Genomic DNA, 21,798 nt, shown 5'->3' with positions numbered 1-21,798 from the left:
GCAGAAAATGCAGATGTAAGTGTGTATCACACGTACATGCAATTTTTCTTAGGTCACCGCTAATGCTTCTAAATGATCTGTGAATGCATTAATGGTTTCTGTTAATTAACAATATGATAAAACTGGCATTTAGTAAGTTGCTGTGTAGTGTGCGTTTCAGTCATTATGTACTCAGCGCTTTGGTTTGATTTCAGAACGTTAATAGAATCAAATTTTAATGAAGATTTGTTGTTATGAAAAATTTATTACGGAAAGTTCAGGTACCGCTTACATTAGCGCGGTCGGTGAGGGGCAGTGGGTTCCCCTTGTGCAGCCCGGCGTCCCGTGCGACCGCGAGGGCTTCGGCCTGGCAAGGAGAGGCAAGCGTGCCCCCCAGCCTGCAAATCTTGGGTCAAAATGGGTCATTTGAGAGGGGGACAAGTCCCTGTTACCCTTCATCCTCCCATCAGGGAAAATCAAACTAGTTTGGGTGGATTTTTGCCTGTTCAGAGGAGCAGGCTGCTACGTGGCACGGCAGCTGCTCATCCTAAGGGGCCTTTTATTTTTTTTTTTTGAGCAATGCTACCTCTGCAAATGCCACGCAGTTGTGGGAGGACGGAGCAAGGAGCCTGAGCCTTGCAGCTTTCCAGAACAAAAGCAAAGGAGTTTCTTGCTGGTGCCCTTTATCCAGCTGCGCGGCTGACCTCAGCTCTTTGCTCTCCCGCCGCGCTGGTATTGAAACGCTAGCACCTTGTATGGAGGTTTTGATCTAAGGCAGTTGTCTGCTGATTTAATTTTGAGAATTTACTCTCATGTCATGGAGCATATATTGACACTTTAAACAGCAGTAATACCTGCCTGCGTCTGCCAGGAGAACCAACTATTTTCAGTACCCACCCAAGATGCACATAAACACTAAATGGATGTGCAGGCTAATCATCTGTCTTGATGAGCGTCATTCACAGAAGCACTGCTAGAGAGCACACTTTACAGTTAAATGAGGATGATATTTTCTATCCTAGCCCATAGGTGTTAACCTTCTCTTTCCCCTTCCCTCTCCTGGTGCATCCCTCTTCCTGGTTAGCAGGAGGGTGAGGTGAGAGCTTGTTCTCCACAGAGCAGGAGGTGCCTTCGGGTGGTTCCTTCACTGTGGTCATCGCTCTCCCGGCAAACCCCTCCTTGGAGGTAAGGAGGTGAAATCTGCTTCTCAGACTAAGGCTGTATTCTGTGAATCTGGAGAGAGTTACTTCTCTGGAAACCAAAACCTCTCCTTTTGTGTGTTTGCAGCACAGGAAATTGGAATAACAGGAAATAACAAGTTAGAATTGACAGCTTTTATCCTAGATAGACAATCTCGAGCTTTAACGAGCTGAGTTACAGTGTGTCAGATGAAAACTTTGAGGAAGGGACTAGAAGGTGAGTGGGAAGAAACGTGGGGCCTGGACCACAAGGAAAATTTAAGTGATTTCTCCAAAGATACAACATAAGAAGGCGGCAAAGTCAGGGCTGAGTTTTCGAGTCCTGGCTGTTGGGTTCTGGTGCTAACGAATGATGTTTCCCAGAGGCAGGATTAAACCCACGGGTCCTGGCTCCCAGACTCTCAGGGTAATGACTTGAATTACCTTCGCAGACAGCAGGAAGTTAGAAACATCCGTGGTTCACTGTCTGAGCAATTAAAATGTCCCAGCCTCTCCGCTCGGTTCATTCTGTTTGTCTGTAAAGACAAGATGCGGTGACAGCGATTACAGGACTTGGTTTCATGTCCCCCTCTCCACCCCTCCCCTGCAGGTTTATTAATATTATTATTTTTAGTTTTATAAGGTGGCTTGGCAGTCTGGGATGCGCGGTAGCTTACTAAGTAACTTTTTCCCCTCTGATTACAAGGGATGTGTGAATAAAGTAGAATGGTATTGATTCACACCAATCTATGCATCGACTGTGTGGGAGCCACTTGCAATTCCCAGCAGCAGCAGAAAGCTTTGCAACAGGGAGAAATATGACCAGGCAAGTTGAGAAAATAAATTAAACTAGTGTCAACTTTTCTTGTTTCTTCCCTCATTATTAATGGATGGAATGGGGCTCGTTTATCAAGAAGAGGAAAAATTAATTGACACGGGCTTTAACGTTATTATGCCTGGCTTGTCTGGTCGCATTTCTTCATTTTTAATTTTTCTTTACTTTTTGAAAAGCATTTTATTACAGTTTACAGGACCAGCTGCCAAAACTGTTGGTATAAACAAGAAAGCAGGTGCATAAATAATGCCACAGCAGGACCGGACCTTTCTCTGTTTCAGAGCTTAAGTAACTTAAATACGGGGAGAAGAGGCGAGGCATGAAGCAAACACAAATGAGCAGATCAGGTACGGAGACCTAACACAAAAGGGGAACGCAGCCTGAACTAATATTTCCTCATTACGATGCCGGGTGCTGCAGCGGGTGTCAGGCTGGATGTTCCCAGCTGTCGGCAGGGCCGTTGGTCAGGCTGGGGCCGGCGGGACCGCAGACCCTCGGGGCCCGGGGCCGTGCTCCGCACTCGCACTGCACCGGCCGGGTTGGGAGTTTGGAGCAGGACGGTGCCGCAAGAGCCCGTTACATGTGTAAGAGGAGACTGATCCTGCATTAACGAGAGCAGCAGCAGGTGACTGTCGGGTTATTCTTGCCTAGCAGCGGGAGTGAGATTTAAGCAGAGCCTGCATCGCTTATTGGTATGATGTGGACCATGTAAATCCCTTCCTTTCTCCTCTCTGTGCTCTTGTCTCCTGCCCTTGGTCTTTGGGATTATTGTGCAGGCACAAAAGAGCCTTGGTGATTACTTACTTCCCAGAACCCTTTAAGGAGCTCTCTGGTGCTCTGGTGTGCTATAAATGCAGTAAGAGCCAGTCCCAGCTGCTGAGACCCTACAGCCCAACCAGACAATACAGACACAGCTTGGGTGAAGCGGAGCGCTGCCGATGCAGATGAGATGAAGTGACTCGTTCCTCATCATCAGGTGACCCCGAGACAGCCTGGGAGCTGAAACAGGCTTCTCTGGCTCTCCTCCCAGCGCCTTCATCCACCCGAGCATCCCTCCTGGAGGCTGAAGAGCCTCTTCCCAGAGCAGCCTCGGGTGTGCGTGCCCCCGGTGCAGGTGGTTTTGGCTCACCGGGGACGGAGATGCCGGCAGCGCCAGCACTGCGCTGGCTGGGGGGGGTGACAGGCACCCCGCTACACAGGGCTCCCGGTTTGCCCATCAGAGCCCTTCAGGGGCTGACCCCAGCATTAGCCTAGGTTTAACATTTCAGGCGCGGGATGCAATCACCTTGTTTTCCTTGTTTTAATGCGTGCATGGGCTTGAAAGAGCGAGACCTTTAACCCAATAAGCTGCTTTCGTGTAATTCTGCTGACGAGTGATGTCCTCTGTGTGTGCAAACGCAGCTGCACTATAGATCGCTGTACACACAGAGAAGGCCCAGGCTGTGGAAAAGTTGCTGCCAACTAGCAAAAGAAAGTAGATATATTTCGTAGCAATGGTGTCGTCATCTCAGCTATATTTTACTGAGGTTGACATAAAACCTCTCAAGTGACAACAAAGGTGTGAATTATAGTTGGTTCAAGTGTGAAGAAAGTAAAATGCAGAACACAGGAGCACTGACATTTGGTATCTTCAGTGTGGCTTCTTAATATTACTTACGGCTTCTACCGATTTTTTTAAATTATTTTAATCTTTTTATGGTTTCAGTCTCTTTCTCCAAACAATGTTTCTCTTTATTTGTGGAATACCATGGCAGAAAGTGCTGCAGCTGAGCTCTGCTTTGCTGCACGGAGCCGTCCACCCACAGGGCTGGGCAGCTGTCCTGGCTGAGCAAGGCTCTGGGTCCACGGAGGCTTCTTGGTGTAACAGAGGGGTGTCGGAGGATGCGCCCTGTGCCGTCGGACATCAGGCAGCTGGGCTGGCATCTGCAAGCTCATTGGAAATGTTTCCAGTGAAACTCGGGGTTATTTGAATACTTGAGACTACCTTGCCTTGCGCTAAGAAGTGGATTTTGCCAGATCCCTCCTGTGTGAATAATACACTTGTATCTGTTTCCTAGTGAAAAAATCCCCTTTTGTGAGTCACTGTTAAAAAAGCATCATTCTGTCAGCCCGCCATCCCCAAAGGGACCTGGTCTGCAGGGGTGCGAGTGCCTTCCGCTTGCTTTATTTAAGCTGAAGACAGCTGCATCCTTTGGTAATTGACCCCCAAATATTTTAGCTTCTAATTAGCAGAGGCAGAAAGTCCCAGCGAGTGAAATAAGTCACCTGCAGAAGTGGACTCGTGTTCCATGCCCATGACGCGTTACCGTAGGCAGGAGCAGGCCATGGGGGGTGCTGGCAGCGAGCGGTCCCCTCACTGAGCGGCGGGCAGCGAGGGCAGGCCGGAGGGGACACTGCTGCCAGCCCAGCCTTCATCGCCGTCCCTCCGAGACGTGGCATCTCCGTGTCTTTGCGGGCAGTGTGAGTGGAAGCTGCAAAGCTGCTGCGAGCGCGGCTGTGGGGATCACACAGGATGTCCTGAGTGTCTCCACGTTGACGTACACCCGGGGAGGCAGGAAGGAAGGTGATTTGGGGGTGATGGGATGAGAAATCCAGTCACTTCCCTAAAATTGCAGGCCCAAGGGAAAGCCTGGGCCCTCGTCGCAGGCGGGAGGGCTCGGCAAGGAGCTGAGCTGCTGCCGTGGGACGTGGAGCTCCCGGGGCCGCTCTCTTCCTCCAGAGTCCCTGGGCAGAGGTAGCCCCTGCCGGGCCACTGAGGGCTCATTCAGGTCTTGCTGCTGGGCCTCCTTCCACAGTGACCGCAAAGCCGCTTTCCCGCCGCATCGCCCCCTCCGTCGCCTTCCCTTGCCCAGGTTGCAGCCGGTAACGAGCCGGAGCCCCGCGCCCGTGCGGCCGCTGCCCTGTCCCCAGGCAGAGCGAACCCTCTCCCCTTCAGGCACGGGGGCTCGGGGAGATCCTCGGCATCATTTCAGTGCCTGTCAGTGCCCATTAACCAGCCGATGAATAGAGTGAAATGACTCCTTTTCCTGAGCAGAGGCTAAAGGAGGGTGTTTTCACCTGAAGGTGGGGAATACATGTCTCAGCTTCCTTTAGTGATCGCGCTTGGCTCAGAGCCTCTCGTTTGGGGGCATCTGTTTGCCTCTTACTTTAGTTTTTCCCCTCTTCTTTGTCTTTTCTTTTACAGAAAAGATTATTCAAATGAATATTCAGTTTTATTCATTTGAATAAAAAACCCAACCGTTTGTTAAATGCTTATCTCTTAAATAGAGCTTGTTAGCTTCCAATAATAGCTTCATTCAGAAGGATGCAGTATAATTTCATTTTAAAATGTGTGCTCCTTGACAACCGGAATCCTATTTATGTCACCATTTTAAACAGCCTTCTTTGTTTTGTGTTAATCTTTTTCATACACTTTCTGAGAACCAGTTTTTTGTTGATTCTTAGTACCTCTCAGAAGAAATAATTGTCTATTTAGTCCGGGAAGGTTTCTGAGAGTTTTGGTAATTTAAAAATGAGCGTGTATTCATTATGCTAACTAATAAGGCATGCATGCCGAAATATTTTTGTGTGTGTGCAATTATTAAAAGTTGGAATCTGATATTCAAAAAGTGAAACAAAAAAAGGACCCATTACCTGTCACTTTTATGAAGTTTTTAATTCTGGGGCATATGATCTCCTGGGGATTGTTCATTTAAGGAGCGATAGCATCTCTTGAATAGCATCCTATGGGTTTTAAGTGCCTGTATGCGTGCAGGTTAAAATCCTCTCACTGCTTCCCAGTCAGGTAAAAATGTTGATAATTGTAAAGGTAAAATATTGTGAGTGTTCAGGTACAGATCAAGTGCCCTGCCTGCGCTCTGGGCCTGAGCCTGCGAGCCCGGCACCTGCTGGAGCTGCCTGCCCTGCCCGTCTGCCAGCTCCAGAGAGGAAGGAATAGAAGATGCTGTTGGGTTTTCTTACGGACCCAGTCAGGTCTGTTTTTTCTTGCCAAGCCAGCCAGACTGGCCTGTGCGAAGCCGCGTAGATCTTTTAAAAAAACCTGCAAATGAGTGTTGACACCTATGGATTGTTATTTTATTCTTGTTATAAAATCTGTAAATGCAGAAAGCTGGGTGCCTATCTGATTTAATCAGACAAATAATTTCTTGATAAACCTGTGTTTAAGCCATATGGAGTGGGTTGAGAATGGGAAACTTGTTTCCGAGTCCAAATGTGTAATGACTGCAGTGGGCTTTCTGCGGTGTTATGCATATTAAGGCTAATCTCCTCTAAATTCCCTCTCTCCCCTCCATCCTGGCAGTGAGACCTGACAAAAGTTGAAAGAGAAATCCTCAACTGCAGTATTCGCTAATGAGTTAGTAATGATGAAGATGTTGCTGGTGCTCAAACAATTAATGACTTGTAGACCCGGGCTGGCCGTCTCATAGCGCTGGGCAAGGCTGGTCCCCGGCGGCACGCTGCTCCCAGCTCCAGTAATTGCCCAGCACAGCGTGCTCCCGGATTCCTGGGATGCCGTATTCAGCCAGTTAACCACAAAAATTTTAGTTTTAACTACAGGTCTGTTTAAGGTAGATTTAAATGGAGTAATTTAGAAGGCAAATGAAAGACTCGAGTTAAGTAAAATACTTCAAGCTGCTGCATGCTTTAAGTGCAAAGTAAAATAGTGTTCTGAGCGCTGGGTTGGAGTCTGATGTGCTGTCAGATGATGTGTTATGCCTTGGAGGAGATCTAGAAACCATTTCTGGTGGTTTTTTTCCCCAGTAAGAGGGTCCAAATTGGGATGGGAGCATTCCTCATTGCTACACGTACAGTGCATTCCTGAACAAGCCGTCTGGGAGCTGCTCAGACCTCACCTTGAAACACACTTCACAGCTTCAAATACCATAGCCTGCGGAATGTGTCTTGTACCTGTAGGCTGCCAAAAACCCTGTATAGTTTTAGTATTTTCTGCTGTGCCCCTTCAAAGCAAATCTCGTTTGTGTTTAAAATGATGAAGTATTGCTTTGGAACCCCAGCACCTGCTGCTGGGCGCTTGCTGGGAGTGCTGGGTCTGGCAGGGGGAGCGGGTCGGGGTGACACCACCATGGCACTCCCTGCTGCTGGAGGGGGAGCAGGCCCAGTACTGGAGGGTGATAATTGAGTCATAGAATCACAGACTGGTTTGGGTCAGAAGGGACCTTACAGTCCATCCAGTCCCACCTGCCTGCCCTGGGCAGGGACACCTTCCACTAGCCCAGGTTGCCCAAAGCCCCGTCCAACCTGGCCTTGAACCCTTCCAGGGAGGGGGCAGCCACAGTTTCTCTGGGCAACCTGTGCCAGGGCCTCACCCCCCTCACAGGGAAGAATTTCTGCCTTAGATCTAATCTAAATCTCCCCTCTGTCAGTTTAAAACTCCCCTCTGTCAGTTTAAAACTGTCACCCCTTGTCCTGTCCCTCCCCCCTGATCAAGAGTCCCTCCCCCCTTTCCTGTAGCCCCTTTCAGTCCTGGGAGGCCGCTCTAAGGTCTCCCCAGATCCTTCTCTCCTCCAGCTGAACCCCCTAACTCTCTCAGCCTGTCCTCACAGGGGGGTGCTCCAGCCCCCCGAGCATCTTCGTGGCCTCCTCTGGCCCTGCTCGAGCAGGTCCATGTCCTTCTGATGTTGGTGCCCCCAGAGCTGGACCCAGCACTGCAGGGGGGTCGAGCAGAGCAGAGCGGAGGGGAAGAATCCCCTCCCTCGACCTGTTCATGGCTGAACAGAGGATGTTCGCTGGGCAAAACTATTCACCAACAATAACGCCGGGCAGCGCTGGTTTCTCCCCTCTCTTCCGTCCCCCCAGCCAGGGGCAGAGGCTGGTGCTGGGGGTGCCCCAGCTCCGGCTCGTTTGGCCCAGAGCCTGCTGCGATGAAGCCATCAGGGGCCATGTCACCAGCGTTGAGTCCAGCAGTTTTCAATGCAGTTTGGGGGATGAACTTCATCCTGTTGTTACATTTTTAAGATTTCATTAGCTTAATTGGTGTCGATGTTGACTCATCAAGCCTTTGCCAGAAATGTAGCACATTAGATTGTTTTTCGTTCATTAGCTTGATTTTTATTTGTTTTTTAAGGAAGGAGCAGGGAACATGACTGTGTATAGCTGTGGGGGGCTGCCAGATTTCTTTAGTGCGGCCCCAGCAGAGCAAACCCAGTGTACAGCTACAGGCAGGCAGCAGGCATCAAACGACCCCAAACCAGCCCAAATCCACGGCTCCTTTGAAGCGGCAGCAGAGAAGAGAGGAATGATTAGATCAGAGGCCTTAACCGTAATGGTTTCTCGGAGGCCTCAGGATGTCCTGATGAGGTATTAGAGGAAGTAATTCAGGAAGAAAGGGACAAATAAGCACCTCCGGAGCCCGGCTGACCCGCGGGGCCGGCTGCATCCGCGCGGGACGGGGCTGCGGTGGCTGCGCCGCCGGCCCTGGCACGCAGCAGCGGGGACGTTCGGTGTTTGCTCAGGGTGAATGGAAACACAAAGCGCTTCTCTGCCTGTTTGGGGAAGCACTGGTATATTTTTCCTCACCAGAGGTAAATGAGGAATCGTCTTCTGCCTTCATGGATTTTTTTTTCGGGGGCGGGGGGGGGTGTCGTGTAATGAGTCAGCTCTAATGGAGAAGTCCCGTGGAATTAAGCAAGAGATAAAATCAATATGGTTCCATAGAAATATAATTGGGTTTTCTAGAGATTGCTCCTAAAAACCTATAAGGTGTAAAAGAAAATATGGCCTTATTGTGGTTTCTGAGCCATCATGTAACTGGGGTGTAACTATCCATTAAATTCTGCAGGATGGATCAAAAAATCCATAAGGAGGTTTTAATTCTCCATTAAATCCTATGGAAGAGCTGGAACAGAACCATATTAATTTTCCCCAAGACAATGATTCTTCCCTCCATTAGTCCGTAATAGGTTCAGCAACAGCTCCATAGACAGCAGGTGTATTTACACGTGCATGTTTTTATGAAAGTTTTCCAAAGTCCCAAAGGCTAAGTAATGCTTTATTAAAGTGAAACTGTTCAGCTTAACTAATATTTTCCTTTCCCCCTCCCCTTTTTGTTTCTTTATTAAATAGGATTTGGCTTCGTAACTTTTGAAAATGAAGACGTGGTGGAAAAAGTCTGTGAAATTCATTTCCACGAAATCAATAATAAAATGGTAAGTTGTTTTTGCTCTGCAGCACGTGTCGGTGGCAGCGAGCTCTCGCCCCTTGTCACAGATGTCTGCCGGGCCTGGGTGGTGGCCCTTTGGGCCACCCTTCTCCGAGAGGTTAATTGGGTGCTGGGCGGGGGTGTCAGGGTCACGGGATGCTGCAGAGAAGCCCTCCTTCTCCCCCGCTGCTCTTGGGAAGAGCCGTGGCAGCTGCTAAACGCCTGCGTTGGGGGTTTTCAGAAGGGACTTGGACTGGAGTAACCGTTCCAGACCGTGGGCTCCCAAAATAGCTGTTCTGGTCAAGCTCCTGGCTCCTGAGGTTGGTGCTGGACCGTGGCCCCTGGGTAGTCGGGGCTCTCTGCCATCGAGCCGCAATCACTTCCCACCCAGGCCCAACCCAGGAGCCAGACCGGGGTGAAGTTTCTCCGAAATGACAGTCAGGTCTCAGGTCGTGGGTTGCCCTGTCAGTAAAGCCACTGAGCCAGACAAAAAAGGGCATTTATATTTCAATTGATGCAGTAACTTTGATATTTTCGGCTAAAATATTCTTTTTCCCTTTGTCAAAACATCCTTTGCTTCTCAAATGTGTATTCAGATATGCATTGTATATTGGTCTGATATGTGTTCACAGACTTTAAATTCAATAATAGAGCTTTTAGTGTGGATAAGATCAAAGCAATCTCCTTGGCATATGCTGGAGGCCTGATTCAATATTTGACTTGCTAATTTTTCCCAGGGCACTGAAATAATATTCCTCATATTGTTCCCCACTGCAATATGCATCCGAAATAAAAGTAAGGGTCCCCTTGGCAAAGTGCGTGGTGGGATGGCCGGGCAGGGCCAGGGCAGTTCCCCTTGCCCTGCGGGAAGCCTCTCACTCTGTCTCGGATGCGTTCCTGGGCTTTCCCACTGCCCTGTCCAAGCATCTCGCTGCTTCCCCAGCTGCCTCCTGCTCCCAGGAGCTGCCTGCCACCAGCGATACCTCCCCTGAGATACGTGTGGGTTGTGGGGGAGGCCCATTCCCCTGGACATAACGTACCAAATGCTCATTAATCTGCCTTAAAACAAACCAAAAAGGACTAACCCCAACTGCCCCCATCCCAGCATCCAGACGAGAGACCCAGCAACAAATTAGAAATGCTTGGAGTATGAACTTAGGTAAGATTGTCAGTTGGGAGGGAGGAGCTGCAGTGCCACACTCCAGGATTTTCGTACCACTTCACGGCAGGTGGGTGCGTGCCGTGTCGTACTCCCCAGGTTTAGTTATTTCACACAACAGGTTTTTCTCTGGAGCGAGGCTCAGCCTTCGCCCGGCACAGCCCGGTGTCACGCTGGTGCGGTGCTGGGTGTAGGCTGGAAGGAGCAGCAGGTTGCTGGTGTGTCCCAGCAAAACCGGTGCCAGCGGCGGGGCAGAGCGCTCTGTTTGACGCTTCGCAGCAGGATCCGCGCTCGGGCGCTGTGCAGATCTCACCCGGCTGTCGGCAGCCCCCTGCGAGGGGAGGAGCGGTGGGAGAGCTGTTGGGAGGATTTCTTCCCAGATGAAAGGCTGCACAGGAAGGTAACAGCAGTGTGGGGAACGTGGAGGATGGGACAGGGTGAAAACACTCAAGAACATCACAAAGAGCAGAAGAAACAGTGTAGGCTGTTGGTGTTTAGTTGTCGCGGATAATTAAAGGATATTCTTCCCGGCTCTCTGTGCCGGCTGGGTGCACGATCCAGGTGCCACGATGCTTCGAGCGTTCTCTTCTTGTCACTTCTTCTACAGCGCTAATTTTAAAAGCAGCCCACGAGGGAGGAGATGAGACATGATCCTGTCTTGGGACTGACTCATCGTATTGCTGATGTGTCTGCAGATTAATTACCAAACCCGTGCAAGGCCCCGAGAGCTTGCGCACGCGTGTGCGACGGGGAGCTGCTGCAGCTGGCGGGAGGTGACACGCCGCTGGGCTGGCGGAGGGTCAGAGGGAGCTGCAGATGTACTTTCCGCAGCGCCCTCGGAGACTGACCGCTCCTGCTTCCTTTTTAACATGCCCCCCTCTAGTGTTGAGCTGCGAAGGGGACGGGCTCCCGCAGCCCCAGCTCCAGGCAATGGGGTTGCAGCCGCTGTGTGAGCTGGGGCAGGGACCCCATCCCCGTGCCCATCCCCATCCCCAGCTGCGGCTCCGCGGGCACCCGCTCGCCCTGAGCTCTCTGTTCCTCATCTCCTGACTGCTTTCATTTCCCAAAACGCAGGGGCAAGCAAAGGGTAGCGGGGCTGTTGTTGTTCACGAGCCTATTTCTAGCCTCCCGTCTCCCTGGCAGGCTATTTTTAGCCCGCCCATTCTGCTTCTGTTGCCATCCGTAAAGCTTAGAATGTCAAATGTAATATTAAACGAGCAGTGTGAAAGTGAAAAGAAAATGCCAGTGAGGTATTTAATAAATGAAACTTGGAATTTACGTGGGAGGCCAGAGATGCTCTCCAAACGTTGCAGGGGGGAGGAGGAACAAATAAAACCCAAACAAGCAATCCCCAGAATATTGTTCCTTCGACACGAGCAGGCTGCTTTGCAAAGAGAAACCTGGTTTTCTAAGAGGGTGCAAAAGTAGCTGAAAAAGAAACTTGATGGAGTAATTTATGTTCCTTTAGATCCCCCTGTGATAGAGTCGTTCACATCACAGGTACGACGGGACAGGCGCCGGCGAGGGGTGCGATGAGCCGAGCCTGGCCCAGGCGCTTTTCGCTGAAGTCAGGATCTCAAGTCAGGCCCTGGAGCAGCTGACAAAAACGTTAGGCTGTTTTAAAACCAGCTTTGGCGCTGCGTAGCACCTGTGGCTGTTTCTCATGGTGGGATTTTGTGGGTTTTGTGGGGTTTTTTAATGTATCAGCACTCTTCAGGCTTCTCCCCGGACTGGCAGCCTTCGCTGTGTGGTGACATTTTAGATATGTATATCACACACTGCGTGCCTTTGGGTTTTCATCCAAAATCTTTGTAGTCTAAGACACTTCCATCTAAAGACTAAAGGAAAGACTAAACTGGGCACCACCTGCAGAAGGCAGGAGGGAGCACAAGGCCGCTGGGGTCTGAGGTCCCTGCAGTAACCGGGAGCAGAGGAAACACGACGTGCAACCAACAAACCACCTCCGACCTCGCACAGACATTTTGGGAAGCTGCTGGGTCCTTTGACAGCTGGACGCCGTGGAAGGCAGAGAACAGCCTCCAGAGGTGGTGTTGGGGCTCGTGTGTCATTCTGCTGCCTCTCCAGTTGGTGTCTTACTGGTGGTGGCAACGGGTTTGCTGGCTGCGCTGGGGGGGACGCGTGGAGCATAGTGCAGGGGAGGTGCATGTCGTGCTGCTCGGCTGTTTGCAGGCACGACCCTGGGCTGCAGGCATTGGGGGTGGTGGAGGTAACTGGTTCTGGAGCATTTGGGGAGGCTGGTTCTGGAGCAGATGTCTTCAGGGAGGCTTGGCCAAGTGACCCTGCCACCTCTGCGTACAAAGCATCTGTGTCAGGGAGTGGCTGTGGGGCTGAAAATGAGACGTGGCATTGGCTTACCCAGAGGGGCTGTCAAGGAGCAAAGGGGAAAGTTAGAGATGAAAGATTTGCTTGTGGGCATGTGCTTCATCTGGGTCCAAAAATCACCCTTCTCCCTTGTGAGCAAATTGCTTCAGTGCTGTCAGCGTGTCCCGATGCTTTTGTCCCAAATCTGCAAAGCACACAAGCTCATCGCCCCTCGGCACTCCCTCACCCCTCCCAGCCCTCCGTGGGAGCATTAACCCTCGTTTCACACTCAAAGCAAATAACCAGAGAGTTAAGAAACAACCTCCAGTGGCCAGAAATTAAATGTGGCAGCTCCAGTTCAAGGACCCTCCTGAAATCCCTGGGAAACTCTTTTGGAGTTGGGGTTGTCCTTTGACACAACTGTAGGACCTACCGAAAGCCAACTGTCATCAGGAATGGGGCATATGGGCACCGAGGCTGAAAGTGCCTGTCTGGGGGGGTCTGGTTGGCAACAGGTCACAGGAAGGTGTTGCTGCTCGTTGTTTCCTGCTGTTGGATCACTACCAGCCCGTAGGTTGTTGTGGGAGAGCGTTTTCGGGCACCGCTGTGAACTGCCGTGCCAAGAGGCCGACGGTCGTGGTGACGGGTTCTCTGCAGGGGGTCTCGCGGCGGTGGTGGTGCTCGGGAGAGGCTGAAGCTGCGGCAGCTTTGGAAGCCCCATCAGTCAGCCAAAGGACCCTGCAGAGCGCGGGCGGGTTGGGCACATTCCTACAGCGTTGTCCTCAGCATGCTTTAAAGGATGGGGCTGTGAGCTCTCCGGTGACGCCGCTCTTGCCAGGTTCTCCAAGGGTGGCTGGGTCCTCCCACCCGCACCAGACAAGGAGGAGCTGCCCAACGCTGGGTGTTATCGGGTGTTTGGGGACAAATTGAATTGATGAATCTCAAGAAACTCTGGCAGACTCCTCTGCTCACCCGTAGCTGCCGACTTCTTTACGGTCTGAGGACGTGACGTCCCGTTGTTCCCGCCCCACCTTTGTCAGTGATCGAACATGGTTTTTTAAATATGTTTATAACCTTTCTTCTGTTGCCTGGTGTAGCCCTGCCTTTGCGGCAGGACTGGGGGAATACAGATTTCTCTGTTAGAGGAGCGATAGTTTTGGCTTGCCAAGGCATGAACGGCATGGCGTCCCCGAGGCAATCGAATCGCAACTAACTGTGAATCACACGTTGCTGGCAAGACAAAGTTGCCTTGTCTTTGGGTGGTAAAATGGTTTTTTGTGCATTGTGAATATGTGCGCATTCTGCTTTCCTCAAAATAGCCCTGGTTTCCCTGGAAAGCTCTTAGCCAGAGGGTTTTTTGAGACATCCTGGTGCTGAGAGCTGACAGCCTGTTTTGTTGCTCTGGGTATAAGAGGCTTTTCACTCCCCATCTCAGCCGTCCTGGGTTCTAGTGGCTTTGACTGCTCGGCTTGACCCAAGAGTACCCCAGTGTAACGTTAATTCTTCAAACTAGACTAAACAAAAATAGTGAAATTTAGTTTCCTTGCCTCTTTTTTTTTTTCAGCCTTAGAGTTAAAACTTTCTTTGTTAGGCTGCTGAAAGTGAAGCACATCCCTCATACAGGGGAGGTGGAAAAAATCTGGAAATTATTAAGATGTAGAGAAATGCTGAACTGAAAGTTTGTGTGAGATCCAAATTTATGTACAAAGTACCCGCATCAGGCGGGCTCTTGGGGGTGATTCGGTACAGAGCTGAGCACCGACTCGTAAATCCAGATGCGTTCCCTCTCGGAGAAGCCCCCCTGCCCGTCCCGCTTTGCCGTCACGTGTGTGACGTCTCTGCTGCCTCCAGGGCTTGACCCTCACAGTAACCGTGGCTGCGGGATGGTTACGGCCATCTCCATCCCATTCCCCATGAAGGAGAGGGCTGGCTTCTTGCAGAAAAGCAGCCTGGCCTCTTTTTTTTCTGCTTTTGCTGCCTGTGTTGGTGAAGAGGCACCGTCCAAGCCCGTTGCCGGTCTGCTAATGTGGTGCTTCACCTCCTGTTGCTGCATTTTCCCCATTTGCCGACGGGGTGGTGCGTGGCAGCTTCTGCAGAGCACCTCAAGGCCTGACATGGCTGAATGGGGAGTGTAAAAATCCACCCGAGGCTGGGGTCACACAGCCTCTTCCCGAGGGATGGCAGAGCGGGGCCAGGGCTCCTGGTCCTGTGTCGTCCCTCCCAGGGGGAAGAGTCTCTGCTGGATAGAGGAGGATATTTTTGCCCTTGATATGGGGTATATTTGTTTACAAAGGCTTAGGAATTATTTTTCTTTCCTACTGGTGACTTTTTCTTCCCCTTTAAATCCCAGTTAAAACTTCCTTGCAGCTCGCTGCCATTCCCTTTATATCCTCGTGTGCTGTGAAAATCATAAATTACGCTAGTCTTTCAGAGAGCAGCGGTAGGCTGTTTTGTGGTTGCAAAAGCTAATTACTGGGTTATTGTTTCTAACGGTGCTAATCCAAACTTCATTTTCCTGTTAATTGTCCATCGAGCCAGGCTAGATTGTTTTTATCATCCTGACTGTTCGCAGCGCAAGCGGCCGCGAGGTGTAACCAATGCCACCGTGACATTTGGAGTGGAGGCAAACCCGAAAAATGTGGTGGCGAAATGAAATGACACACTTCTGGTGCTCACACCCCGTCACTGGGCTGGAGAAATTAGACTGGCAGACTCCCGTTTGATGCCCCTCTGATTAAAAATAAGCAAAGGACAGTTGGAGAGGGGATTGCAGAGCTCTTGTGCTGGCGGGCGGGGAGGGAGGCTGGTGCTGGTGCTCGGCGTTGTGAGCTCGCCGTGTGCCCGGGCTCTCGGGGGAGGTTGGTGGAGATGGGGGGGTCGCAGCAGGCTGATGGCTTTGGGCTGTGGGGCTTTCCAGGGACAGCCAGGTTTTGGGGGAGCGCACAGCCCAGTTAGGCTGAAACCCCTCCATCAAGGCTCATCAAGGATTCATTGATGGGAAGTTTTCTGCTTCCTTTTCTCTCTCTTTTTGTCTTAATATCAGGGCCCGGGAACCCCGTGGGGCACCGTGGGGCTCTCCATCGCGCACTCAGGAGCGTGGCTGCACCATCCCACGCCTGCACATGTGTGCGGGAGGGTGTTTGTGGGTGTGTGAGGGACCGGGGGGGGTGGAGGGTGGTGGCCCTGGCTGGAGGACACACCGGCCCTCGCCGCAGCTCTCCATGGGATGTGTCTCTCCCGGAGGACTTGCTGCCCCGACAGCACTGAAGAGGAGACCGAGGGAATCGCTGGCCCTGTTGGGGCTGTGCCCAAGTTTCAGGGTGTCTGGAGAGCGGGTCTCTGCAACACCGTGTCCGGGCTGTGCACACACACGTCCCCGCTCCAGCCATCCCTGGGCTCTCTCTGCCCTTCTCCTGCTGCCTCCTGCACAGACCCAAACGCTTCTTGGCAGAAAAGTAGCAAAAGTTGAACTCCAGAAGAATTTCGCTCCAAATTCCACTGGGTTGGGGCAGCTTGTTTGCAAGAAATGCGTGTTTTGACAGCGTTGGCAGCGTCTGAGCATTGTAGCTTCGGGAAGTGTTGCAAGCAAGCAAAGTAAATACGGTCTGTGGAGGTTTGCAGCCGAAAGGGGAGGAGTAGGTGGTTTTGTTTAAAATACTCCCATTACAGTCAGTTAACCTTTATGTTACCTAAATGAAAATTGTATAAACCTGAAATTTGCGCTGATCGGGTTGCCTAGGAACAGGCGGTTGGTTTTCATAAGACAATGAACACGCAGTCACTGATCGGGCTATTAGGCACCGAGGTGTTTAGCCGCGGTATCCTACTTTGCCAGGGGTAGTCGTGCGCGGGGCGCGGGGCGCACGCCCGCCTTCGCCTGGTGGTGCGAGGGGTGGAGGCGATGCTGGAGACACGACCCTGCTCAGAGCTGACCCTCCTCGATGTCCACGACCAGCAGCCCTGTTGCCCAGCCCCTGCCCGCAGGCTGCTGGTGGTGCCATGGCCGGGCCGAGGGCACCGGGGCCACCGTGTCTGCCGGGAGCACGGGCCCAGCCTGCGGCACTCCTGCGCTGGACTGGCCAGGCAAGGGCTGGGGGGTCTGCAGATGTGCAAAGAGGACGAGGAACTGGTCGAGTAGCAAAGTTAGAGGCATATAGCTCAAACCTCTACATTCAGCCTGAGACCTTTACTCTTAGACCAGCAATTCGCATCGTGCAGACCGTACAGGTGGGGCAGACAGCGGCTCAGCTCGGGGGTCCCCCGCACCCCGCGCAGGGCTGCGCTGCGTCTCTGCACATTGTCCTTTTGCTCAGAGCACGGACTAAGATGTAGAGTCATAGAAAAGGGTTGGGAGAACTCTGGTGAGCTCCAAATCGGCTCGGAGGGCCAGTGCCAAGGGGAGCCCGCGCGGGGACAGTCAAGTCAGCAGTGCCGGAGCTAGAAAATGTGGAAAAGTGCTTTATTTCTCTCTTTTCCTACCCAAAAAGAGGCTGGGGACTAGCACCCGGCGGTGAGGCTGGGGGTCCTGGACGTCCTGCCACCAGCTGGGCTGGGTCACCACCTCTCACAGGGTGTTGGCAGAGACTTGCGGTGGGGTTCAAGTGGCATTAAGCAACTTCAGAAGGCAGCAGGAGTAACTGGAAGTGAAAGAATGCAGATCGTTTATTAATAGGGTTTACAGAAATTTTCTGCTGGGTAGAAATATTGATTCTTTATTCCTATTTTAAAAGGAGCTTTTTGTAATGATCACCGAGAGTCATTTTCTGTTATCGATTGCAATAGAGCCGTGCTGGAGACCTCCCTCCATTCATTCCACGCCCGCGAGTACCATTGCGAGGGAACGCAGCACAGGTTTTCCTTTCAGGAACACGGCAACTTCTTAAATCAGCATTTCTGTCACCTTTCCAGTGGGGTTTTGCTGTGTGTGTTTAAAGAGACATACATGTTTGCTCTTTTAAATCCGTTTACGCTATTCTTAAAGTTCACCTTTGAGGGGGAGGCGGTGTGGGGAGGCAAGTGCTAAAAATAAAACTCCCCCCCTTAAGTAGATCAGTTCTGCATTTGACATTTACATGGAATTCATTTGCATCTCATTTGTACATGTTTCTGCTCAATAGGTAGAATGTAAGAAAGCACAACCTAAAGAAGTGATGTTTCCACCAGGGACGAGAGGAAGGGCACGTGGATTACCGTATACCATGGACGCTTTTATGCTAGGGATGGGAATGTTGGGTAAGTGCCGGAGCCACCACACATCTCCTGGAGCCAGCGGCTCCCGTGTCTCCCTCATTTCTGAACGCTTAAGCCGTAGGGGTGAGCAAATCCCTGCACCTGTGTGGGTGCGAGTCTAAAACTTTAACAAGGGTGGAGTGGGGAAAATAATCCTGTCTGTGGTAAATGATTAACTCCCCCCCAACACACCCCTTCCTGGAATATAAAAATTTGCATTTAAATGGATGTTTTAAATAGCCTGTTTTACTCTTACTCGCAAAAAATAGAATGATGAAAGATGCTGTGTGTTCATTCTGACTAAAAATGATCTCTCCCCTTTTTTAGAGGAATTGAGTCACACATTATTCCCCTTCTTTTAAAGGTATCTTTGACAGTTCAGCATAGATAATTGAAAATCTTGCCGGTTCTTAAATGGCATGCAAGATGGAGAAAGCAGGGAGATGCGTAACAGTATAGGTCGCAACAATAATTACAAGTTTCAAGGAGATGGAATGGTATTTTAGTCCAGAGTATTGTGTCCAGAAAATACTAATTAAATGGGATAAATGATATTTAATGGCAAAATTCTATTTGTGCATGAGGTCTATTTAGTTATAATTGGTTCTCATTTGTTTCTGCCTAGATAGTTCTTCTTTCTATGTAACGTGACAACCTCTTGATACTCTGTCCTCAGATTTACTAAGCCAAAATGCTGCTAATCCATTACCAATGTATTTTTGTAAAAACCCATACATTCTCAACTTTCTGCTCCCTTTGTATCCCTGGACTTCCCCTCAGTTGTCACCTCCTGTGTCCATAAAGCGTGCATGGCCGAGAGGGCATCTCAAGGTGTCCCCCGGGCTAGCGTACCTGGTACGTGGCCTGTCTGGGATGCTTTAAATTTTCTGTCCTGGGTTTAGATGCTCCCAGAAACTGAGCACAAAAACCAGTGTGAAAGCTGGTGCTGGGCTGTCCCGAGCTCTGCCAGGCAGGACCATGTGCTGTCTGAGATGCCAGAGGGCCCCAGGGCGGCGGGAGTGGGTGTTGGGTCAGAGGACTCGGTTCCTACGAGTATCAGGCTGTTGCGCTGAGATGTCTGACTTCAGGCACTGCTTGATTTGAGAGGGAAAACTTCCCTGCCATGTTTGCTTTATCTCTGAATTAATAGTACTTCTGTTCGTGCGGCTGGAACAATCCATTTCTGGGATGTGTAATGCGGTTATTTCAGCTGATCATCTATTTTTCTGTCCCCACACTCCACCACCACCCTGCCCCATAGTGTTTGGAAATTACATTTTATGGTTAAAATATTTATCTTGTTCTAGTCAGTCTGTGATTTCGTTACTTGTATATTCCCAGCGTGCTTGAGCATGTGTACTTTATTTCTGTTGTTTCTCTTTCTTTTCTGCTTGCGGTGCCTGAGGTTTGGGGTGGTGGAGGTGGTGCCTCCCTCCTTCTCCTGGCTGCTGGAGGAGAGAGCCCAGCTCACCCTGCGTAGGCAAAAAGACCCAGGGCAGCATCTCTCTCCTGCTCACCACGGGCAGAATTACCTCAACCCTTCTCGCAGCCGGGCAAGGAGTGAACGGAGCCGGGGTCCACCCCAGTGACCTGGAGGGACAATTCAGCCTTCAGGTGTAGTGTGAATCGTTCCCACCGGGGCTGCTTCTCTGTAAAAAGATGGTTTCAAGCCATAAGAAGTTAAGGGAAGAAGGCCCTCGGCGAGCGGATCTGCTTCTGCACAGAACAAGGGCCACAGGCGCCTGTTGGCAAATCCCCGTCCGGCAGCGGTGGGGTGGGTTGGTCGTCCCGACCGGCTCTGCTCCGGCCGCTCTCACAACGTGCTCTGATTAGATTTCAAATCAGGGTGACTTGCTCAGAATTAATGATTGATTCATCTTGAAGGCCAGATGCTTCATTATCTGCTCTAGATGTTTTTTTCATCTTCCAAGTTCCTGCTTCCTACAGTGGCACCGCGTTAAATAATTAAGTGCTAAACAAGGAAATTGCAACACATGAGAGCGAAGCTGTCTGTCTGGCCGTTATAAATCCCCGTTTTCAAAGGCTGCCTGGAAGTGTTGGCTTCAAGGCTGGGAAGGGGGTCGATGGGCAGCAGCTCAGCAGGGAGCCCAAACCTCTCCTTCCCAAACCCCAGCAGCTGCTCACTCGTGATGGGGCCCCGTCCCCGCAGGGAGAGGGGCTTAATTAACCCATCAAACGACGAGGCGCACGGAGTAACGTGCCGCCGGAGGCAGCGTCTGCAGTAGCCGAGCGTTTTGCTGAGATCCCAGGAGGCCCGTGTCAGCCCTACCCCGTTCCTTCTTTCAGATGCCTGGCTGAACTGAAACAGAGCGGTTGGGGCTGCTTTTGAAGGAATTTTATACCTGTTTCCAGAAGTCCTTGTTCAAGGTCACCTTCTCCAGATGCCGTTCATGGGCAGAGGAGGGAATCGGAGGAACGAACGCACAAGACAACCCAAAGGAAAGAGTGAGGAGCGACTCCCTCCAAAGCTATTAAGGAAGTTGGTCTTTTTCATTAATCACAGCCTCCCCGAGGAGCCTGCAGCAGCCGGGGTCTAAAGGTGCATAGGCAGCCGCTTCTGTGCTGATTTGGTTGATTGGAACAAAATTAAAGTGTTCTTCCGAAAGGATTTTTTGACTCCGAGAGTGTGGGCAGGCTGAGCCTTTTGCCAGGATTGCTTCTGGGCTGTCTGGGGCTCAGTCTGCTGATGGGACTCACTCAGGCTCGGGGGAGATCAGCAACATTAATTAGTCACTCTGCATAAAGAGCGGGCCGGAGTGGTTCCAGTTCTGGTGCTCTCTCCCTCCCCGGCAGCCCACCTGGCGGGAAGAGCTGCTCCCCCACCCCATGGGTGCTCGTGAGCGGGCACCGTGTCCCCCCTCGCAGCCATCGCACACGTCTGCAGCGGCGTGGGAGCAGTTGGGTGGCCGAGAAGCTTTGTCACGCACCCAGGAGCTTCCCCTCCATCACCCAGTCCTGGCGGGCAAACCAGGAGCCCCGTCACCCAAGGGCGAGTGGGTGTCACCGCCTTGTCCCAGGGCACTCGAGTCTGTACCTGAAAACTTGGAAAAGAAAGAGAAAAAAGAAGAATGCAACTGAGGAGCAACTTGGGGCACCTGGGACGTGGCTGGTCCCAGCGGGAGGTAGCGGCTGCGCGGCTTGATGTGAGCTGGGGGCCCGCAGCGCTCACGTCTTCTGGCGATGGTGTTTAATAGTCAAGTTGGGCTCTTTGTAACCTGCAAACCTGCCCTCCAGAGACAGGAGCGCTCGGCCCACACGGCTTACACCCCCAGACTGCTGAAATGCTGCCTGATAAGAGCACCGGGCTTCAGAAGGTCTCTGACAGGCCGCTCCTGTCCCCGCGCGAGGCAGAGCCGGGCTCTGCATTCCTGCACACGTTCAGTCTAGGTGGGCTGAACTCATGCATGAAAGAAGCTTGTGCCCTTCAAAGAAAGTCATTCCTTTTTTCCATCAGGCTCTGTTTAATAGAGTAGCAGCTGCCTCTGAGGCAGGATCCGGGAAGGGGAGCCCTTCGTCAGCGCAGGCTTCCCAGGAGGCTGGCACAGCTCCCCGGCCCCCGCGGGCTCCCGCAGCAGCACCCGCCGTAGCCATCACGACTGGCGTTCGCTGAGCTCCTCCATTCCCTTGAAGTAGGAGACAGCTCAACACTGTTGGACCCAGGGAGAAGCTTCTACAGCAGATGTTTTTCTGCTCCCTGGTACGTGACCACCCCCCGTGTCTGTAGGAGATGATTTCTGGTTTGCATTCCCTCATGCCACAGGTGCCTACGTCAAGGTCACAGCACGTTTCTTTTAAGACCCTGAGCATTTTTGTTGCAGCATGGGGCTGTGCTTCGGCAGAAGGACCATGCCTTTCCTTGCAAAGGACCTGGCATTCCTTGCTCTGAGCAGCACTGGGAGACAATAATTTTCTTGCA

At 51.5% G+C, this 21,798-nt stretch overlaps 1 protein-coding gene across 26 annotated transcripts in view; it reads left to right on the top strand.

Annotated features, from left to right (window-relative positions):
* Positions 1–21,798, top strand: part of MSI2 (musashi RNA binding protein 2) — a 255,858-nt gene that overhangs the window by 187,619 nt on the left and 46,441 nt on the right. For all 26 annotated transcript variants that reach the window (XR_012631757.1, XR_012631754.1, XR_012631755.1 and 23 more), the window contains exons 8-9: positions 9,076–9,158; positions 17,750–17,864. Coding sequence is in view for 21 of the 26 variants with exons in the window: in XM_074890669.1 (XP_074746770.1) it covers positions 9,076–9,158; positions 17,750–17,864 (198 nt within the window). In the remaining 5 variants the exon portion in view is untranslated. The remainder of the gene's footprint in view (positions 1–9,075; positions 9,159–17,749; positions 17,865–21,798) is intronic.

Source organism: Strix uralensis, chromosome 20 (assembly GCF_047716275.1).
Source record: "Strix uralensis isolate ZFMK-TIS-50842 chromosome 20, bStrUra1, whole genome shotgun sequence".
In the NCBI taxonomy this organism is placed as follows: Eukaryota; Metazoa; Chordata; class Aves; order Strigiformes; family Strigidae; genus Strix; species Strix uralensis.
The sequence above is the reverse complement of the archived record's forward strand: the minus strand, read 5'-3'. Positions and strand labels throughout refer to the sequence as shown.